Raw genomic sequence first — 21,228 nt, 5'->3', positions numbered from 1 at the left:
TCCAGAGCCCAGCAAAATGAGGTTTACGTGTCATTCTGAACTCGGGAGAAGAGGGCAGGGGTCTAGGGCTCCCAGGAAAGAAAAGGAATTCACAGAAGAGGACAGTGAGTACAGGTTTGGTAAACCAATGTTTGCAGGGCCACACAGACCCGCCGGGACGAGACTGACCCAACAGGGCGCCGGGTTCCTCCTCCCCGTCCCCAACCCCTGGTTCACACGGAGACAGCTCTCTTCCTGGAGCAGGGCTCCCAACAATTTTCATTTTATTTTATTTTGCCATTGAGCGGGAGGCCAAGAGCTTCTCCCGAATCTCAGTTCTGACGCCTTTAGAACTCAAAAAAATCTTCATGCCAAAGCGACCTATCTGGGGCAGCCCGCCCTCGGCCCCCAACAGCGCACTCCCTCCAAGTCCCAGCTGGCCGTAACTATGCACAGTCACAGCCTGGTCGGCCCTGCTGAGAACCTAAGTGTTTTCTCGCTGTAGTCTTTGTGCGTTACCAGAAAGGCACACGTTACAAAGGTTAACCTCAATCTTCATAAAAAAATCCCTTCAGCCCCGATCAAGGAAGCCATCTTCGCTGTGTGGGTTTTAAGTGTGTTGAGATCCTTCCGAGATCTCCTCTCCAACAATTCCCAGGTTCCCCGTTCTTGTGGGAGGATAATTTCCCAATGGGCTCCTCCCTGGGGTAACGGCATCGCCATTACAGAAACCAGCAGCCAGACCCGTCTTGTCTGTGGTCCATGTCCTGGGTTCTAATCCCCATGACTGGTAAACATGACCTTATTTGGAAACGGGGTCTTTGCAGATGTAATCAAATTAAAATGAGGTTGTTGGTGTGGCTCTGGTCCAATATGACTGATGTCGTTCTAAGCAGCGGGAGGGAGAGCGGACACAGGTACACACGGGGAGAAGCCACAGGAGGGCAGAGGCCGGGCCTAAAAGGAAGCCTCCACCTGCCGGGACTGCCAGGAGCGGAAGAGACAAAGCAGCGCTCTCCCCACCAGCCTGAGCAGCCTGAGCGAGCGTGGCCCTGCCCACACCTTGGTCGCAGACATCCAGCAGCCAGAACCATAAAGGAATAAATTTCTGTGACTGTAAGGCAGTGTGTGGTCCTTTGCTGCGGGGAACACACAGATTCACCCCATGCGGAAATAGGGAAATAAAATCGGGACTTGCTCTGATGAGAAATTCAGCATCTTTTAAAAAACCTTCATGCTCTTGGAATCAGTCACACCCCCGGTTCACTGACACTAACCCTAAACCTAGAAAGGAAACATCAGTATCCCTCACAGCATGGCCCCTCACAGCCACTCAAATTCAACAGGTTTTCTGTTAAAAACAGGTTTCTTTTGAAAATTTTCTTAGGATTAAGTAAGTCAATGTTCTGAAGAACAAAGAGTCAATTCAACTCCAAGTGTTCGATGAATAAAAGAACCAGGACGGAATCAAGGTGATGAAGACAGACAGACGGGTCCAGCTTTAACCCCCAGAGCCAAAGGTCAAGCAAGGAGAAGTTTTGAAACTTTCATTTCAGAAAGGCCGAGAGCAAGGAGAGGTCGTGTTAAGAGGGTTTCCCGAGCTTCGGCGGTCCGTCAGGGGTCCTCATTCCACAGATGGAGGCGCAGTGCGGTGGGTGGGGAGCCTGCCCAGCGGCGGGAGGAGCCCCATCTTCTTGCACAAAGAGGAAGGCGTGATCTCTGGGGGGACAGGGCACTGCCCCCAGGGCCAAACTGTGTCACCGTGCTTCTGAGTCCCAATCGCCAGCGGCCCCACATTGTGGCAGCTGGGCTACCTGCTCACAGAGGGGACCCCAAATCGGCTCCGGGCTGATGTTCAGGGACACCGGACTGCGTGGGGATGCTGGCTGGCCTGTCCCCTGCGGCCCCTCGGGGCACCTCTCCTGCCCACACCAGGCCACTGAGGGGACATGGGTGAGCACGTCCTGAGCTACGAGGTGGGACGCCCACCCGCTGCTGGCCTCCTCCCGTCCTGACAACAGGCTGGCATGTCCCCGCAACCCCCACACCAAGAAGGCCGTCGCTTAGAGGGACAGGCAAGAGCTGTTCCGAGTCCCCACCGTGTGCCCATCTCCAAGGGCCCCTGCTGTGTCTAAGACACCAAAGACCTTAATAAAGGAGAAAGAAAATCCACATCCTTTATTCCAAACACAAAGCCCTTACCGGGGCGTGGGAGACTTCCTCTCAGTGCACCCATGCTGGGCCCAGACTGACAGGTGCCATGAAATCAGCTCATGGGCGTGCAGGGAAACGGAGCACAGAACAGCCGTACAGTAGAGACGCTTGTGCAGTAGAGACGCTTGTAAACAGAACAGTTCACCTGGCCGCCGCTTTCTGACAAGCAGCGGTTTGTGACTCTCTCCAGCTTTTCAAAATAATATCCCGGTGGCCGGTGGGCGTCAGCGAGCGCTCTGTGGGGGCGGGGGGTAGAAGGCCGGGCCGTCCTCGCAGACCTCCAGCCCCGGGCCCCAGGCCCTCCCGGACTCGCCCGGGTCCCCCGGCTCCGTGCAGTTCCGCAGCCGCAGGTCCTTGGTGAAGCAGAACTCGATCTGACCAATAGTCTGCACCTCCTCCCCCTAAAATCCAGAAAATGAGAGACGCCTGAGAATCCGGATCTCGTGGGGTCCCCCACTCTGCGGTCATCAAGCCTCAGAACCTGAAGAGACAAGGGGGGATTCCAGGGGCAACAAGCCCCCCACCTCTAACAGCGACCCGCAGGGGGCCGCAGGGCTCACAGCCCAGTCACCACCCACACATCCCCTGTGCCAGCCTGGTGGCCCTGGGTGACAGAGACACCACTCGAACCTCAGACATGTGCACCTGTGTGCCTGCGGCGTACGCGTCACGGCGTCACCGGGAGAAGTGGCTTTGTAGAGGAAGTAGGTCGGGGGACCCCACTGCTCAAAGAATTAATGTCTTATCAAAGCTGACAAAAGAAAGGACAGTCCATCCCCACAATAGACAAATGCGTGCGGCGACTGAGACCAACAACGCGAAGCCCGAGAAATCCCTAACTCAGACCTGCTTCCTGCAGCCGCCTCCGGCTCCGGCCCCACCGCCCCTTCTTGCTGGAGAGAAGTCTCAAGAAAGAGACCCTGTTCCAGTACGGCACGGAAGGACAATCATGTGCGTGTGCGTGTGCGCAATTGTTTTTAATTCCAGTCCTATCAGGGTCAGGTGGACGAGACAGAGACTCGTCACTGCCGGGCGTCACAGGTGCCTCCCCCCCCCCCCCCCCCCCCGCAGCCCTCTTGTCACCAGCACTGTGTCCTCTAGAGTCAAGAGTCTGTTTCTCGGTTTGTTTCTTTTTTTTCCTTTGCTCATCTGTTTTGTTCCTTAAATCCCACGTATGAATGAAGTCATACGGGATCCGTCCTCCTCTGCCTCGCACACTGATCAGCGTTTCACTCTCTGGCTCCATCCGCGTCATAGCAAATGGCGAGATATCATTCTTTCCATGGCTGCGTGATATTCCACTGGAAACAGAGGCCGCTTCTTCCTCGCCCAGGCATCTACTGATGGACACTTGGGCTGCTTCCGCAGTGGGGCTATTGTTGATAATGCTGCTGTAAATACTGGGGTGCAGGTGCCCCTCTGAATCTGGGTTTAACCGACTGCGATTTTAAAGCACACGCAGGATTTGCCTGTGCGCTCACACTCCCACACACACCTCTGCCCCTGGCAACTCTAGGTGAGCACAGGGATGTCGAAAACCTGTTCTCCTGATAAAGACAGAAAGAGCCGCGAAACAGAGCACATCTGACCTGTTTTGGTGGAAGACACTGGACTTTTGGTACGACTCCGTACATGCTGGCAAGGGCGTCTTTAATATCTGAAATCTGAAATGGAGTCAAATGCATTAGAATTACGTGGACAGAGGCGGGGTAAGGGCTCCGCCCAGGCAGACGGCACACTCGGCCGCACTCCCAACCCCCACGGCTGACCACAGAGCACCGTCCTCTGGGCACTCCAGGCTCACAGACAAGACCCCAAGGAGAGGCTGTCGTCCACCTGGACTCCACTGTCAGACCACAGTGGCCCCCACACGTGCTCCACAGTCTCCGTTCTCCACCGTCAGACCACAGTGGCTCCACAGTCTCCGTTCTCCCCGCCGTCCCTGCTTCTGTCCACACCCAGAGCCTGCTGCGTGCAGTAGGTCGGACCCACGTTCAGAGGCCAGGACTCCCGTCTGAGCTCACCTCTTGCTGCTTCTGAACCTAACAGGGTGCCTGCAGCACGCAAGGGGAGCTCAGGACACTTGCTGTCCTCGGTCATTGCAATCAGTGTCTGACTGACATGTTCTGGGAAAAATGTAAACACCGTCCCCCTACCTGCTTGAACTTGAGCCCCGAGGACAAGGGGGCCCTGCAAGCCCTCTCTTTCCTGGGGCAGCGGACACGGTCTCCCCAGGGTCACCGTTCCCTCCCAGCCCCCCTCTCGGTGCAGGGAGGAAATCAAATGGAAGATCCAGATCCGATCAAGATCCAGCTCAAGCGGGAACCTGCCGCACAGCGGAGCACAGACGCCAGAGAGCGCAGTGGGGACGCCGAGTGACTATCGGTCAGGGGACCCAGGTGACAGCGCCGTGTGCAGCAGGGGACTAGAACCGGGAATCGCTAAATTCAGTAACTTCTAATCTTTTTTTAATCCCAGGTGATTAGGGGCGCCTGGGTGGCTCAGCAGGTTAAGCCTCTGCCTTCGGCTCAGGTCATATCTCAGGGTCCTGGGATCGAGTCCGCATCGGGCTCTCTGCTCAGCAGGGAGCCTGCTTCCCTCTCTCTCTGCCTGCCTCTCTGTCTACTTGTGATCTCTGTCAAATAAATAAATAAAGTCTTTAAATATATATATGTATTTTAATCCCAAGAGATTAAATCAGCCTAAGTAGAGAATGAATCAGGTTCTCTAGCCCAGGAGTCAGTCAGCTTACTGGGTAAAGGACCGGAGGACAGACCCCAGACTCCGAGGGTCACCCAGTGTCTTCTGGGGGGACACCTGCCCATGGAGGGTGACCACGGGCAATGGTAAAGGAATCAGCCTGGCCGTGAGCCAGGAAGGCTCTGTTCACAAGAACAGGCTCTTCTGGGTAGAAAACCATTATCTTTTGTTAATGCTTACCAGACAGTAAGATCCGGCTATTGAAATTTCTAGTTTTATCACGAAAACAAAAACAAATCTTATGCCTCTTCATCGAACAAAATATCATAAAACAGAATGTGCTTTTCAAACCACCTACCTCCCAGCCCTGTGCGAGCTGGGAGCATGCGCCTCACCGAGGGACCGTGAGTCTGGCTTCAAAATCATCGGTTTACGTAGCTTTCGGATCCCGCTCAGAGTGCACCGGGAAGCAAGACTTAAATAAAATCGCTCTGGAACCTAACAGTTAAACAGGAGGGGGCTTGTTCGAGGCCCTGTAAAACCCCGTGTGGGCTAGGCTGCAGACAGTCTGCCGTGGAGACACGAGGTGCTCTCAGGTAGCAGACACACCTTCGGTTACGGAGCTGAAAGCAAGACTTACCTGGTAGTAATTGATAGAGGGCTTTATTCCCAATTTTTGGAGTATGCTAAAATTTAAATTAAAAAAAAAATTAGCTGTATAATAACATACATTTTCCTTTCTTGTTCTTCTTAAACATCCTATTTCCTGATAAAAATGAAGACACTTTTGAAAGAAAGCACTATTTTCTTTTGCTTTGGGCAATAAACCTGGACACAACCACAGCAAGTAAATGGTACTTGGGCTTCGCCGACCACCCCTCCCCATGGCTCACATGCTGCTCACCCTCCTTCTCTCTCCAGCACCCAGACCCTCTCAACAGTGGCCAGACGGCCCACACCCACTGCGTTACGGCACACACGTGACCACCTCTCTGCCAAGCCTGTTTCAAAAGACAGTTAGCAACTGTTCTGGATTCCAGGCTTATCCTAGAACCACACTTGGTCAAATCCTCAAATACATTCAACACGGGCGCCTGGGTGGCTCAGTGGGTTAAGCCGCTGCCTTCGGCTCGGGTCATGATCTCAGGGTCCTGGGATCAAGTCCCGCGTCGGACTCTCTGCTCAGCAGGGAGCCTGCTTCCCCCTCCTCTCTGCCTGCCTCTCTGCCTACTTGTGATCTCTCTCTCTGTCAAAAAATAGATGGAATCTTTAAAAAAAAAAAAAAAATACATTCAACACCCACAGACTTGAATCATTTCCTAAAGCATATGGTTTTGACCAGCCATCCCAACAAAATACCGTATGACTAATTCACCTGTCAAATGAGGGCGTGGGCTATAAACAATTCTCAGATTTATCAAAACAACACTCGAGTCCCCATCACGCCTCCCTAGATTATCCAGGCCATGAGCCCCCGGAGCAGACGCGAGAGCCGGGCTGCCTCTCTGGACAGGGGCATCGTCAGATGGGTCTGTCCAAGGAAAACCAGACCGCCCGGGGCACGCTGCCCCTGCTGTGATTTCTGGCAACCGTATACATCGCATTAAGGGGCCAGTGTTTGTAAAGACGGCACACCACCCAGTGTCTGGATCTCAGCTGTGTGCTCCTGGCCCGGCAGGAGGTGGTGGTGGGCAAGGGTCCTTGCAGCCTAAAAAAAAAAACATGCCCACGGCCTGCCCTCACACTGTCTGCGCGGCGTACACACCAGATTTCAAAGGCTCTGGCTCCAGAATTGCAAAACTTTGCAAATTTTAAAATATTTATTTCAAGTTCCAATATTTTGGCTATGCTGGGATAAATGATATAAAATCAATCTCACTGCTTTCTTTTTGCTCTTTTTAATGAGATACTAGGAAATTTTAAGTCACGTGTGGGGTCTGCATTGTATTTCTACCGGGCGGTGTTGCTGAAAAGCCCGAGTCAGGTCACCAAGGAAGTAAGGCAGAGAGAGATATTCGGGGAAGCCCGGCCTTCAGCCCAGGTTGGTCTATCATGTTTTCTACGGTGTTGCCATTAGTTTGACATTCATGCCCTGGCCTGTGTCTGTAGGTTATCAAAGACCTTCTGTTCACAGGATCTCCCCTTCTTTCAGGTTTGTGACCTTCATATTATAAAGTGAATAAAACACTTACTTTATGTGAATATGACAGGCTTCCCTCTGAGAAAAAGATAATCCGCAGTGATGGTTTATAATATAGAGAAAAATACAAGGGATTTTATGTTTTGACTTCCTAACCTTCTGAGTACCACGATTTTAGATTTTCCTTGGGGGAACAGGGAAAGACTATAATTTCCCTACAAGTCGCTCCCCAGGTCGTCTAACAGACATGAGGCCCCCGCAGGGCGTCGTCTCTGCCGGAGGAGAAAGCAGGCATCCCCTGCAACGGCCACCGCCTTTCTGACGCCGCAGCAACCCGGCCACCAGGACTCCCGCATGCGCCATGTACCGTGGAGAGCTACAGAGACTCAACAAGGGTAAGCCTGGGGGACTAATAAACAGCCTTCGGCGGGGAGGGAGGGACGATTTACATGTTTTAGACAGAACCTTCCAGCAGTCCCCAGTCACTGCCTTCTTCCCGCCTGACTGACTGAGCAGAACGGGCCTGGGGAGCGAGCCGACCTCCTGCTGCTCCTGCATCAGGAACGGGGGGGGGGGGGGGGGGGGGGGGGGGGGGGCGGGGGGGGGGCGGGCAGCCTCCTCCCCGCAGCTGCTCCCAACTGGACCATGCTCTGCCCGTCCACACCGCGGACACTCCCGGTTCACTCCGAGGACATCTGTGCTCCGTATCCCCTACACTCTGGGGTGAGGAAATGCTCCCCAGGGTCTTGCTCTTGCTGCGAGAAGAGCCTGCAGAGAAGCCTGGCCCACGGGAGCCGGGCGGCGTGGCTGGAGTGTACCCCTGGCCCTCGAGGGGACCCCCCGTCGTCTTCCAGCTAGGCAGACAGACCCACAGACCCAAAGACGCAGAAACTGTGCGTCTTGTGCTCCCCACAGGCACTCGCCCCTCCCGTGCCAGCACTGGACCCCACCCCCTGGATCCCAGTGACACGGGGGACTGGCTGCGCCTGTGTGTGCGGGATCTAGAGCACACACGCAGAGAACCGACAGGGGCTCCCGCACTTTCTAAGCAGACGTGACGCACCAGCTTCCACGCGGGTGAACAGCAGAGGCTTCTGACGGGATCCGGGCTCACTGCCTGCCTGTCCTGGTCTGTAAAACGCGGTTACAGGTTTACCGTGTGACGGCCCAGACGAACAAGAGCAGGAATCCCTCCCACACTGGCCACCAGGAACGCTTGGACGGCGGACAGCCAGCCTCGCCCCTGCCTCGGTCACAGCCTGGGTGGGGGTAGGGGGCCTGGCCCTCCGCAGGGCTATCTGGAGGGGGTGTTTACGAGGTCTGGGTAGTTTCTAGGCTCCGAGGACCCCTGCCCACCACCTCCTCCTGCTCGTTCCAGAAGCCCGAGAGCAGAGATGCAAACACTTAGAGATGGGCGGTCTGCACAGGACCTGCCACGTTACCGCGGCACACTTCCGTCCAAAACCCCGGCTGAAACACACGTGCCCTGCTCAGTCTTGCTTCCTCAGGCCACCTCGCCGTCCGATGACGTCCGAGCCCAGACGGGGACCCGCGGGGACCCGCGTCTCCGAGGCTGCTGTACGTGACCTCCGCCCAGACTGACCTGGCACGTTGGGTGGGAGGCGCTAGGGTTCCTCAGGACGGCTGCGCGCCCGCGAGCACCAGGCCCCCGGCGGTCCCTACCTGTTGAGCTCCAGCTTCTCGTAAAGACCCAGGCTTCCCCCGAAGTACTTCTTCTGCGAGTTGAGGGCGTCGAGCTGGGCAGCACAGGTGCCGTGCTTCTCCCACTCGTGCTTCCTGCGACAGTGCGTCAACCAAACACCTCTGGTTAGACATCATCAAACCGACCCACCAGGAGGAGCTCGCGCCGGGACGGGTCGGCACGCGCACGTGGTTTCTGCTACAAAGAAAGAGGACAAGACTCCACGTGTGCATCGGGCATGACGCAGGAGTCCCCTGCGCGTGGGGACGCGGCCCCAGGGGACATGGTCCGGTCTCCAGAGAGCGCGCTGTGTCCCTGCGCCTCCGCCGCCAGCAGGGACGACTCAGTTCCGCGACGCAGCAGTCACGGCTGAGGAAGAGCAGATGCCACGACGCAGGCCCCCGGCCATCCCGCACGGGCGTCCCGCGGGGCTCCGCTTCACGGGGACGCTGACCTGTCCTTCTCAGCAGCGAGCGAAGGACGGCAGCCACACGACCTCCTGAGAGACGCCGCAGGCCCCCCCCACCCCATCTCCACTGTGCCCTCATCCGCCCCCGACAGGACTCTAACAGCACACGAGCAGCTACGGGTTCCAGAAGAAAACCGTAGATAACAACTCCCCACGTCTCTCTGCGGGTTATCAAGACGTTTCACGTTCTTCTGCAAGGCAAACACACTACTGGCTCAGAAATGGGGGAAACCGAGGCAGGGGGGCTAGCGAGGCCACCCAGCCAGCAAGTCCCAGAGTCTGCCCCCGAACGGCACTCTGGACCCCACGCCGGCCCCCGTCCGGCCGCACCACAGCCACCCCACAACCCGCAGACGCGGGGCGCACCGCCCTCGGAATCACAGGCCGCCGTCCCATCGGATGTTCGCCATCGCGGGCGCAGGAGAGCGGGAGGGACATTCGGGAGGGGGTCCTACGCTGCCTATGATCCGAGCAGACACCAGCACATCCGTAAGGCTCGTGCACAGCGCCCATGCGAAAAGTCGCTTCACCCTAAGAAAGCGGCGTGGGAACCTTCCTTCACTACCACAGCCTCCAGAGTGAATTATTTCTGCGGAGCAGGAAAAGGATTTCTTTCCCACGAGATGAAAATGGAACCTGCGGTGCAGACGCCCTAGTTTCCGTGGAGCTGGAACTGTTCCAGAACCCGCTGCACGGGGAGCTCGCGGTGCAATGAGCCTTGGGCACAGCACCTGCACACCAGCCGGGGGCTCCCCACACACGGGAAATACTCGATAAATGTCCGTTTGGGTCAAGCTTAAGGATCAGAATCCATTAGGGCATCGTTAGTGTACGTCCAACACTGAATCCCACCTCATTTGGAGCAGGAAGTTTGCATTTAACACAAAATGGTCAGTGACCAGGCAGAGGTGCCCATCGTGGGGTTCCCTCGCCGGCCGGAGGACACACGAGCAGACCCAGGGGCCGCCCTCCGGGAGGAGAGGTGGAGGCTCCTCTGGGACGTCCAGGCCCAGGACACCTCCCTTGGTGAGGTTGCTCGCCAAGCTGGGCCTCACTCGTCTCCTTCTTCTTCGTACAAGCATCAGAAAACAGACAGAAATCCTACTTTGCAGAGGGCTGTGTCCATGGTACTTTTCAATATGGCTAATTTTGTGAACAGATTTAATCTTAGAGAACTTCTCGAGCATGAACTAACACCAAGACCGTGTACTCTGCAGACTTGAGTCCTCTCTGGGACGAACGAGGACGGTTTTCGGACAGGAGCCCTCCTCTGCCCCGGGGCCCCAACGGCGAAGCTGCGCTGGACAGGCCGAGTGCCTCTGCGACCCTCTAGAAATTCACAGAGCCGAGGGAATGTGGGGAACAGGGAAGCATGACCCAGTGCCACACGCAGGGGCCAGGGACGACAGGTGCCCTGTACCTGGGAGCTCTAGGAGCCCAGAAACTAACAGGAGCGGGACAGTCACCTCCGCATTTGAACACAAGTTCTGAGATGTGCTACTTTCTATCCAACCTGAAAAAGTATCATTTTGCCTTTCCCAGAGCACACGCTCTGCCCACACTACTGGGATGACGTGTTCAAGGGCCGGCTCGGACCACCTTTACGGGTATTTGTCGACTCACTGGTAGGTCGCCCGGCACCAACGAGCTGACCAGCTGTGGCACGGAACACGCCGGAACGCGTGGAAACCCGTACTCTGCGTGCCTGGCGCGGACTCAGCATTCCTGCGTGCGCCGTGAAGTGCTCTAGAGGGGTCCCCCGGCTTCTCCCCGCCCCCACTCCAGCTCGGCTGGGCGTCAAGTTCCGGGAAAGCATTCTCAGGAACGCGCCTGTGCAGAGCACGGGTCAGAGAGCCGGGCCACTCTTCTCCCGGACTCCACGTGCTTCTCCTGTGCGAGCGACCCGAGAGGGTCCCAAGCACCAGGGAGCCGGGGTACAGGGGCCGGTGCCGCTCCGTGGTTTCACAAAGCTTCTGTCTGCGCTTAATTCTCTTCCTGAATGCTCCAGACACAAAGATTTCCAAACCGAATTAACCATTTTGGATAAAATCTAAGTACTTGCGACGTGAATGTAAACTGCCACATCGGAGTGAGGCTGAGACAGGGATTATTCCCGGCTAACATGGCGTAAATGAAAGGAATGTTAATTTTACCTTCTCCCCAAGCACTGACCTAAACAGCCATCTGGAGCAAACACAGCGTTTTCCTCCTTGGCTGAGCTCCGGGCACACTTCAGGACGTTTCCGGAACAGGCTGCGGACCGAGCCGCAGGTGGGACCCGACCCTGTCCTCGCTGCCGCAGGTGGGACCCGACCCTGTCCTCGCTAAGTCGTACGTAGCACGACACCTCAACTTGTTTTCTTCCTTGGTGGACCTCGTGGCGGCACGTCTTTAAGAAACATCCTCTCCTGCCTGCGCTGCGGCGGGCGCCCGTCCACACCCGAGAGTTTTTCTTAGTGAAACCTCAGGAGAGGAGAGCATAAAGCAAAGTGACAAATGGAGTCGTGGACTGAGAGCCAGTCTGTGAATTCCACATGCCCGCAGGGTTTTTTTCCAAACAGGCTCCACGCCCCCGCGCAGAGTCAACGCAGGGCTTGAACTCACAACCCTGAGGTCGAGACCTGAGCTAAAGTTCAGAGTCAGATGCTTAACTGAGTCGCGCGGGCGCCCCTCACCCACATTTTTCATTTGCTGGAGAAAGGCCCCGAAAATGGTCTCCCAGATAAAAAGTGGTTCGCCCCTCCGTGCCTCAGAAGGGCAGCCCGGTGGTGCGCCCCCCCCACCCGCAGGCTGCAGCGCCCCTGCACTCACCAGAAATGGCTGTGGTTTAGTGGATGGATCACATCGGGCCAGTACATCTTCATTTCAGGCAGGAGGTCCTGTGCACAAAAAAAATCCACGTACGGCCTAAGGACTCGCCACCAAGAAGGCCAGTCTGATTCCCCATTACATTAAAAGAAATGACCTCAGCCCATCAGTGACACTCAGGCGAGGAGAACGATTCTGTCCCTGTTCTGCGTGAAGCGACCGCAGAAAGGTGAAATTGGACTCATCACGAGGGAGCGCTGAAAAGCAGGCGCGCTCATGGGGAGAGGGTAAGCACATGGCGGTCCAGCCCGACGAGGGGATGTAGCTCCAACGAGAAGGCGGCCATCAAGCCGTGACGGGACACAGGACGGCCTTCCGTGCACATCAGTGAGGCCAACCTGAAAAGGCCGTGTTGAGTCCCGACGTGGCCATTCTGGACAAGACTAAAGTACGGAGACAGCGAAGGCTCAGTCAGGGGCCGGGGTGGGAAGGGAGACAGGCAGAGGAGGAGGGATTTGGGGGCAGTGAGAGCCCTCCATACGGTCTAACGAGGGATGCGTTATCTGTCAAAACCCATAACCCTCCAAGCAAGCCCACGGGAACCGCAGTGTCTGCAAACGGTGAAGTACGACCCTGTGACAAGTGTGTCCGCCGCAGGGGACCCGGTGTGTTGGGGGACATATGTGGGACGTGCCACTCAACTTTTCGGCTTTAGGTTTCTGCTCTAAGGAGTAAAATCCACGGATTAAAACGCGAACCACAAAATTCAGGCCCTCCTTTCCCCCCGAGGGGAGCTCATCTGGGCGGGGAGGCGGGCCCCCTAAACCGTACAGATAGTTGCCCTAAACCGCACGGCGTCCAGGTTTACTTCCCAACTTCTCCAAACTCACCAGGCCGGAAACAACGTTCACTTAAAACAGCGTCTAGACAGACTCCGGGTGACCTCGCTGTCCCGTATTTGCCACCACCCGTCGCTACGCGCCCGTCACCAAAGGGACGTCCCTCGCGTCCCCTGCCGGTAAGCCTTGTCCTCACGCCCCCATGGCAAACTTCCCAGGAGGCGGTCTGCCTCCTTGTCTGCATGTCCCCTGCCATGCACCCCCCACACTCGGGCTCCAGCTCCCCCAGCCCTACAGGAGCGGGGGGGCAGACCACTTTCCCGGGGGACCAACACTAAACTGGGCTTTCTGAGACAGAATGAGTAAACCGGCAGTGTTCTGAACAAAGAGCGGCTTGTGGCCACCTCCCCACCGTGCCCAGCAGGCCACTCCACTGAAAAGGCATCTTCAGCCTTGCTTCTAAGAACCCTATTAGCACGCCCTCACAAATCCCCTTCTCCCGGCTCCCTCCTCCCCTCCCCTCCTCTGGCTGCTTCTCACAGGAACCCCCTATCTCTGTTCCAGGCTGTTCCTGCTTCTCCACCCCGTCCACGCTAACACCTCTGTGCTCTGTACATCTGTGCGCGGATCACAGCCGAAGTTCACCTCTGGCCCAGGCCGCTGTCCTGACAGACCACAGAGCCCATCTGGACGTTTCCAGGGCACTTCAAACTCAACACGTCCCAAAGCTGACTGTCACCTGCACACGCGCCAAAGCCTGGCCCCCCGCCCGCGCACCCGTCGGGAAGGACACCCCCAGCCAAACCCCTATCCAGAGCCCCACTGGAGCTTCTGTCCCAGCGAAGCACGGAGCCCTGTTCACACGACTTCTGTGGCCCCCTCCGGCCTTCTGCCCCCATGGCCTCTGCCCCTTCAGCTCTTCTGCCCTGGCCGGTCCCCCACAACAGCTCTCATGTGAACACAGCAGCCGAGGCGCTTTCCCACTCCAGCGGGAACGCCAGAGGCCCTCAGTACAATGTCAAAGAATCTGTAGTTCCACTGTCGGGTCACGAGACTCTAACCAGGAACATCCCTGTGATATGAGGTAAGCTGCAGTGAGTCCGGGAAGGCGGACGTGTGTGTCTGAGGAACGAGACGCTGCCAGGCTTTGGGGTGCGCTAATAATTCATACAGATGGTCCTCAGACTCAGGCCTCCAGGCTCATGCCAGCAAAGGTCCTCACAGAAGGAAAGAGGAGGAGAGAGTATTGTGTGGACTAGAACACGTGAAAAGTCTGGAATGTCCTGCCGTGCCCCTCTGGGGGCCGTCTGTTCATGGGAAGGACCCCCCCATTCTAGCAAATCCTGACACTATCCTGTTTTCAGGGAGGCCCAGTGCCCGGGCAGGCCCTGCCCCATGAATCCAGGTCCTCGTCACCGGACAGATGACTGGTCACACGCACCGCGCGATGTCTCAAGAGTGCGTCGTCTAGCAACGCGCATCAAAGCCGCTCCCTGGGCTACTCCGTCCCACAGACCTCTGATCTGGAAAGGCCCATTCCTTCTGCTCAGAGGCCCTCCCTGGAAGCCCGCCCGCCCAAGCCAGAAAGGCCAGGCGTGGTACCCCACGCCTGTACTCCGAGCCAGAGTGGTCTAAAAATGTGGACCGGGAGGCACAGGGGCCCTGGGACTACCGTGGGCGGGCAGGGACCTGTGATGGTCACTTCACACAGTTCCCGTCTGGTGTCGTGGGCCCCAGGCAGGGGAGAAAGGGCACTTTGCACGGAACGAGCAGAAGGATTTTACGGATCCAGACATGTGAGCCAAGTGCTAGGGGCTGAATCCCAGCGGACACGAGCGCGATCCTCATGTGAGCGCACGCCATGGAGGAACACATGCGGGGGGCTAACCGAGGGAGGCACCGGCAGGGGCGACGGAACATTACCTTGATCTCTTCGAAGTGGAAGGGCCACGATGCGTTACACTCTTCTGCTCTATCTGGCCTGAAATCAGATGGAAAACGGCAGAAGTTAGTTTTCGTTGAGATGAGCTCCAGATGGCAGGAGACACGTCCGTTAGCGTCTGCAGGGACCAAAGGCCGAGACACTCTAAGGCCACGCGAGTCACTGAAGGAAGAGCCCGGGTAGGGTGACCAGAGAGCCCTCCCGGAGGCAGCCAACAGGGCACTCTCCCCAGGAAGCAAATGAAACCGGCCGGTAGGGGGAGCTCGGGAGTCAGGCGCGGGCCTGCACGCTCCCTGCCAGTCTCAGGCCCCGGGCACCAGGGCACGTCCCTCTCTCTAAGGGAGGACTGGGCCCAGGGACCGGCATACAGCCCGCGCCACATGGGGACCCAGGCTCGGCGAGTTCGGCTTCCTGAATTCCCAAGCACGGGTCCCCTCCCTGCTTCCCCACGTCTAGCTCTGCACGGGTCAGTCCCAGTCTGCAGAAGCAGCCGACCTAGACTGCCGAGTCAGCAGGCCCTGCACCCTGAAACCGGGGCAGCTCCCCGCCGGGACAGGGCAGCACCATGCACTGTCCTCCCAGCTACAAGGGAAGCAGCAGGGACATGAGCATGACCCGAGGAAGCCTAGCTCCCGGAGAACGCAGGGTCGGATTACGGCCCCGGCCCTTGCCTCCTCTGCTGCCCACAGACCCCCGTTCTTGAGGAACAAGCATGTGCCGGCAAAGACCAGAACGGCCCCTTCTCCCACGGGAGCAGCAGGCCGAGGCGTCCCGCTGACAGGCGACTCGCGGGCACAGTTACACGTGACAAATACAGGCGTGAAGAGGGAAAGAATAAAGTGCACAAAATGCATACGAAACCCGAGTGAATCCGGTAAATGTGACACACGCACCGTGCACGCACACACACAACACACGCACAACACGCGTGCACAGCACACACGCACCGCACACTGTGTGTACACACGCACAAGTGCACGGCGTACATGCACACCGCGCACGCACACACACAACACGTGTGCACAGCACACACACGCATCGCGCACACACACAACACGTGTGCACAGCACACATGCACACACATACAACATGCGTGCACATCACACACACATACAACATGCGTGCACAGCACACACATGCACCGCGCATGCACACACAACACACGCGCACAGCGCACACGCGCTCACTTATTTCTAAGCATCTACTTACTGGCCCCAAAGGACACAATGAGGCTCATGCATCCCAACCTAGACCCAGAGTCCCCACAAGCGCATGTAAGCCAGGTTGTCACGTTCTACCAAGAAAGAACTAAACCACCACGAAATCAGCGTTACTGTACAAACAGCGGAGATATTGTAAATAAGGAGTCTGTCCCCCGACTAAACTCCCAACGAAAACCACTCGTGCAACCCTTAGGACCAGCCTCAAGCTGCTTTCGGGTCGGCCAGTGGGACGTGAACGGCGCTGGGCCTTGCCATAATCCGTGGATGGTCCAGTAATCCGGAGGGTCCCTGCAGTCCTTCGCGACCTCCTGCAGCGGAAAGACACAGAGCACATCACTGTTGCGCTGCTCCTTCAATGCAGCTTCTGGCACGGCCCCGAGGAGCAACACCCGCGCCGGCGCTCGGACTGCAAGGAGGCCCCGATCCTCAATTACGTAACACAATTAAAAACTGAGTTTTGCTTTTTTTTTTAATGTGTTCTCCAATTAAGTCCGTCTGACGGAAACGTTCCTACCTGCCCATTCATTTGCTTCCCGTGTAACCATAAACGTGTGAGGGTTCCCGGTCCCCGTGAGACGAGCGGGTTCAGCCACCGGGGCCAGCTGTGTCAGCGACACACTCAAGCGTGAACGTTGGACAACGTAAACATGAGCGCTCGGGCGTGAAAATGCCCCAGTGAGGAGAGGACGACAAAGACCACCTCCCAGAGAGAAAAGCTGAGCAGCACCCCTCAGGGACTCCCAACTGTGTAGCTAAATGGGGAGTTCTTCCAAAATAGCCGACTACCAAGAAACGTGTGGATGGCTGTGCGACCAGGTAGGACAGAACTCATGCCCGATGCCCCGTGGTGGGGAATGAGCCCCTGAAAAGCAGGTGCGGGGGTCCGGTGAGGAACGGGTGAGGCTCCAGGCAGATGTTCAAGCCTTTCCTGTCGGGATCACCTTCTGTGGGGCGGCAACTCTGCCCCAGGCTGGTCTGGAAATTAGGGAGGCTCTGGTTTAGGACACCGGCACGAGGCGGCGAGAGGGGTCCCTGCCGCAGACCGAGAGGATAGAAGAGCACGGCAACGAGGTTCAGCGTCGGGGGGGGGCGTGTGCCTTGCCTCCCCCGACACCCCAAGTTCATCCTGCAGGAAGGCGCAGTCCCAGCAGGACGCCCATTTCCCACAGACGCCTGGCTGGCAGAGAGCAAGGTCAGGGCCCACGGCCATGGCCAGAGTTGGGGGGAGTCTTCTAGCCGCCCTACGTCCAGTGTCTCAAGTGAGTCTTTAAGGGGACAACCGGGGCCCAGGATCGTGGGGAAAGAGACACCAGCCGCTCCCTGTGATGCCTGTGTCACACACGCAGGGAATGAGCCCGATGACACCCCCCACTCCCCAGGATGACACCAGGGCCAGAGGACCGGGATCCCTCGTCCTGGGCGTCCTGTAGAGAAATTAATTCCCTGACAGTGACACTCCATGAGCACAAGATTTTTTAAAAATCTCATTTCTGAAGCCTCGAGGTGGGCTCGGCTCGCATTTCCGTGCATGGATGCAGTCGGCGCACAGGACACACCCACATTGTGTCGCAGAAACGCCTCAGCCACCAAAGGACCCCACTCCCTGCCCCAAAGGCAGATCTTCTGGTGTTACCCAAGACGGGAGCTCCCCACAGGGCCCTGCCCACGGGAACCCGGGCTCCCACGAGGCCCAGCTGCCGGGGTGGGGAGCCAGGTCTGGACGACACTCAAAGCTGGTCACACTACTCTAGCCCGCGCTGCAACAGCCGAAAGGCAGAAAGCGACAATGAGGCGTGAAGTTTAGGAAACTAGACCCAGAGACAGAGAGGCGCTATGAATGACTGTCAGGAGGTCTACGAATGACACGCGAGGAAATGTGGATACAGAGACCCACTCCGCACGGGGCTTCACCAGATGAACAGGGCCAGTCAAGGCAGAAAAACTCACCCTGCACACTGTCACAGGCCAGTGGTGAACCATGATTAGTTTTTTCCACTCATGATTGTCCCTGTTGGAAGACAAGGAATTTATGTTTCAAGAACTGCTGAAGTTAAAGAAAACTTCATCCATCCATCCATCCATCCACACCGCCGCGCATTCAACCAACACTGAATGACTGTCATGGGCCAGGCACCATCGTGGGACAGGGGCACTGTCCTGGGTGAGGGACCAAGTCCCTCCCTCCGTGATGCACGCGTGCCAGGGAGGGAGACGGTGACCACGGTAGCTAAGAGAACACCCGTGGTGCCCACAGTGACAAGTGTTAAAGAAATGTGAGCACGCGAGAGGACAAGCATTGTCAGCAGTGGGGACAGGAACTGAAATCTTAGGCAGGAAGCCCAGGAAGGCCTCACTGAAGGGAGGCAGAGGCCAGGAGGGAAAGGGGAAGGAAGCCTGAAGTGGCCTTCCTCCTAGGGTTGGTCACGAGTGTAGAAACAGAAGCACCATCATCTCTTAGCTGCATCTGCGAAACCCATAAAGCCCTCAAACCTGAATTTCCGTGGGGCTCACTCGGCAGCGAAGCATGACTTGAACTAGCATAAGGGGCTGAGTGCTCCACTGATGTGAACCAGCGGCTGGTACTGAGTGCCCAGTGGTGCGAAGGTGCAGGTGCCTGGCTCCACGGTGCTTCCCCAGATATGGTGCTCCCTCGGACGCAGTCCGGAGCGTGATCGCGCCCCTCCTGACCCGCACGCCCCGCATGCCCCCCCCCACCCCCGTCCCCGGCTCTAGGACCTCCAGGTGAGGGGGGAAGCTGTGTCTGCAAACAGGTTGAAGCAGGATGGATAGCTACAGGCAGAAACGCCAGGGGCCACACAGGGACATCACCCAAGCAGACACTTCCATTAGATTCTAGAAGGCATGATTCAAAAGTAAAGCGGGACCAAGTTCTCACACGCTGGCTTCTTAAAGAGGGCGGCTGTGCTGAATCAGCACAGAATCACAATCCAGCTGTTACAGGAGCGCGGCTGCGTGCCCGACTCAGTACAGGAGGAGCATGAGCCGCAGCACGAGAACTAAAGCTGGGACAAGGGTCAGAAGCTGCTTTTTTCAGGGTACAAAACCCTTGTTTAGGTGGAAACTGAGGCTACGGGATTAAAACTACAGCCAGGGAAGGAGACCCTGTTCCTCCAGGGAAGAATTCCTCCAGGGAGGAACACGCTGTGTACCGTGAATCTATCAAGACTCAGAACGTCTGCAACACAAGGGCCACACACAGTCCAGCGAGTGCGCTGGGGGCGTACAGGAACCTCCCGCAAAGCAGCGCAGACCAGAGAGTGAAGAGAAGCCAGAGGCCGAGGAGGAGAGGAAAGTCACCCAGTTGTGAACCCAGCCAGCGCCTGGGAAAGTCCCCGCTGACCCCTTCAGTCCTGGAGGGTTGAATCAGCTGTTTTCTCCGGACCACGCCTCCCGCACCAGGGCTGTCCCACTACATCAGCGCATGGACTGTGAAGGGAGTGGGGTGGCGGGGACCACAGATTAGAGCGTCAGCTCTTTACCGACATTTACGGACTGCTGCTGGCCAGGCGGGGTTCTACGCACATTCTGCCTCGCCTCGAATCCATGCTCAGGAGGCAGGTGCTGTCGTTCTGTCCCCTGGACAGCTGAGCAAAGTCACCCAGGGAGCTCCAAGGTCACCCATCTGGCTGAACCAGCGGCTGGTACTCAACCAGGACCCCACACCTCCGCTCCAATGATACACTCTTAACCCGATGGCCAAAACGAATCCATTAATAAACACAGCTCGTTTTTTTTTTTTTTTTTTTTTTTAGAAAACAGGCTTTCTGGGAAAGCTGAACTATACTGTTACCTTTTCAGGTAGATGATAAAACAGCAAAAACAATTAAAGTTATGGCTTTTCCCTCACCTACTGTGTAAGAACGAAAGCCTTTTTTTTTTTTTGAAGATTTTATTTATTTATCTGACAGACAGATCACAAGTAGACAGAGAGGCAGGCAGAGAGAGAGGAGGAAGCAGGCTCCCTTCTGAGCAGGGAGCCGGATGCGGGGCTCGATCCCAGGACCCCGGGATCATGACCTGAGCCCAAGGCAGAGGCTTAACCCACTGAGCCACCCAGGCGCCCCAAGAACGAAAGCCTTTATCAAATACGAAATCACTACCCAAAATAAATAGAAGAAAAAATTACGATCCGGTGCTCGGAATTCGGTTCCGTCTACAAGGGAGCAGCGAGACTCCAGCCCGGAGGAGCGGCCACAGGGACCGCAAGCGGGGGGGGAGAGCCGGCGGCGCCGTGTCCAACCCCGACGGGCACCGCTACGACGCCCTGCCGGCCCGACCCCGACCCGGCCCCGACCCGGCCCGCCCCGGACCCCCGCCCCGGCCCGCCCCGGCCCGCCCCGGCCCGCCCCGCCGCACGCACTCCGGGGCTCCGGGCTCACCTCGTGCGGGCCCCGCGCGCGCCCCCGCAGCACAGCGCCAGGCACAGGGAGCCCAGGAGCAGGCCGCGGGCGGCCGCCGGCTTCATCGCGCGCCCAGCCAGGCGACGCCGCTCCGGGGCACGAGGCCTCCAGGGTCCCGCGCCGGGCCCTGCGTCTCCCTGGAAACGGACGAAATCCCTGACGCCCGCTCCGACCGGCCGACCCCACCCCCGAGGCGTCCGCCGTCGCGAGAGGCCCCGGCCCGGGTCCCCGCCTCACCCGAGCGCCCAGACGCGCAGGCTCCCCTGCAGGTGCCGCACCGCGACCCCAACCGCGACCTCGCAGCTGGCACCGCCCAGCCGGGCCGACGCGCGCGTTTCCGGCCCTGGGCGGTCGGCCCCGGACACGCCCCCGTGGACGGACACGCCCCCGGCCCGACGGACACGCCCCCAGACCCCGCCGGCGGGCAATCCTCCCCCCCCAAGCCCCGGCCCGGCAGACACGCCCCCTGACGCCCTGCCGCCGGGACACGCCCCCGTAGTCGGGCACGCCCCCGGCCCGACGGACACGCCCCCTCAGACGGGCACGCCCCTAACCCCGGCCCTTCGCCTTCCTGGCTCGGGCCTCCCGGCGGAGGCTGCTCCTTCGGCCTCGTCCCGCCCCGGGCCCGCCTTCCGTGGGGTCCCGTGCGTCCTCTGGCCCTTCCTCGCGGAGCTGGAGCGCCCGGGGCGCCGCGGGGCCGGGCCGCCGCCGGGACGCCGTGCGCAGAGCCGTGACAGGTGCCGCCGCGCCGGGCTCCCAGGGCCTGGGCGAGGTCCGGGCGGAGAGCGGCC

The 21,228-nt window shown here is 58.1% G+C and overlaps 1 protein-coding gene across 1 annotated transcript; it reads right to left on the bottom strand.

The window, feature by feature from the left end:
* Positions 1-2,142: 2,142 nt before the first annotated feature.
* Positions 2,143-20,803, bottom strand: RNASET2 (ribonuclease T2). Its single transcript, XM_046004982.1, has 10 exons — positions 20,675-20,803; positions 20,417-20,574; positions 17,964-18,024; positions 16,269-16,324; positions 14,775-14,832; positions 12,016-12,083; positions 8,717-8,830; positions 5,534-5,579; positions 3,783-3,857; positions 2,143-2,594 (listed from the first exon to the last, which is right to left on the bottom strand). Exons 2-10 carry the CDS (start codon positions 20,500-20,502, stop codon positions 2,418-2,420), a joined length of 741 nt encoding a protein of 246 aa, XP_045860938.1. The 5' UTR covers positions 20,503-20,574; positions 20,675-20,803; the 3' UTR covers positions 2,143-2,417.
* Positions 20,804-21,228: the final 425 nt, after the last annotated feature.

This window comes from Meles meles, chromosome 5 (assembly GCF_922984935.1).
Source record: "Meles meles chromosome 5, mMelMel3.1 paternal haplotype, whole genome shotgun sequence".
In the NCBI taxonomy this organism is placed as follows: Eukaryota; Metazoa; Chordata; class Mammalia; order Carnivora; family Mustelidae; genus Meles; species Meles meles.
The sequence above is the reverse complement of the archived record's forward strand: the minus strand, read 5'-3'. Positions and strand labels throughout refer to the sequence as shown.

Excerpts from the sequence above, each read along its gene's own strand:
- RNASET2 (XM_046004982.1), bottom strand. The coding sequence starts at position 20,502 with ATGAAGCCGGCGGCCGCCCGCGGCCTGCTCCTGGGCTCCCTGTGCCTG. Across the intron at positions 14,833-16,268 it reads TGGACCATCCACGGATTATG|GCCAGATAGAGCAGAAGAGT; the intron begins GCAAGGCCCAGC and ends ATCTGATTTCAG. Across the intron at positions 3,858-5,533 it reads CCTCTATCAATTACTACCAG|ATTTCAGATATTAAAGACGC; the intron begins GTAAGTCTTGCT and ends ACTCCATTTCAG.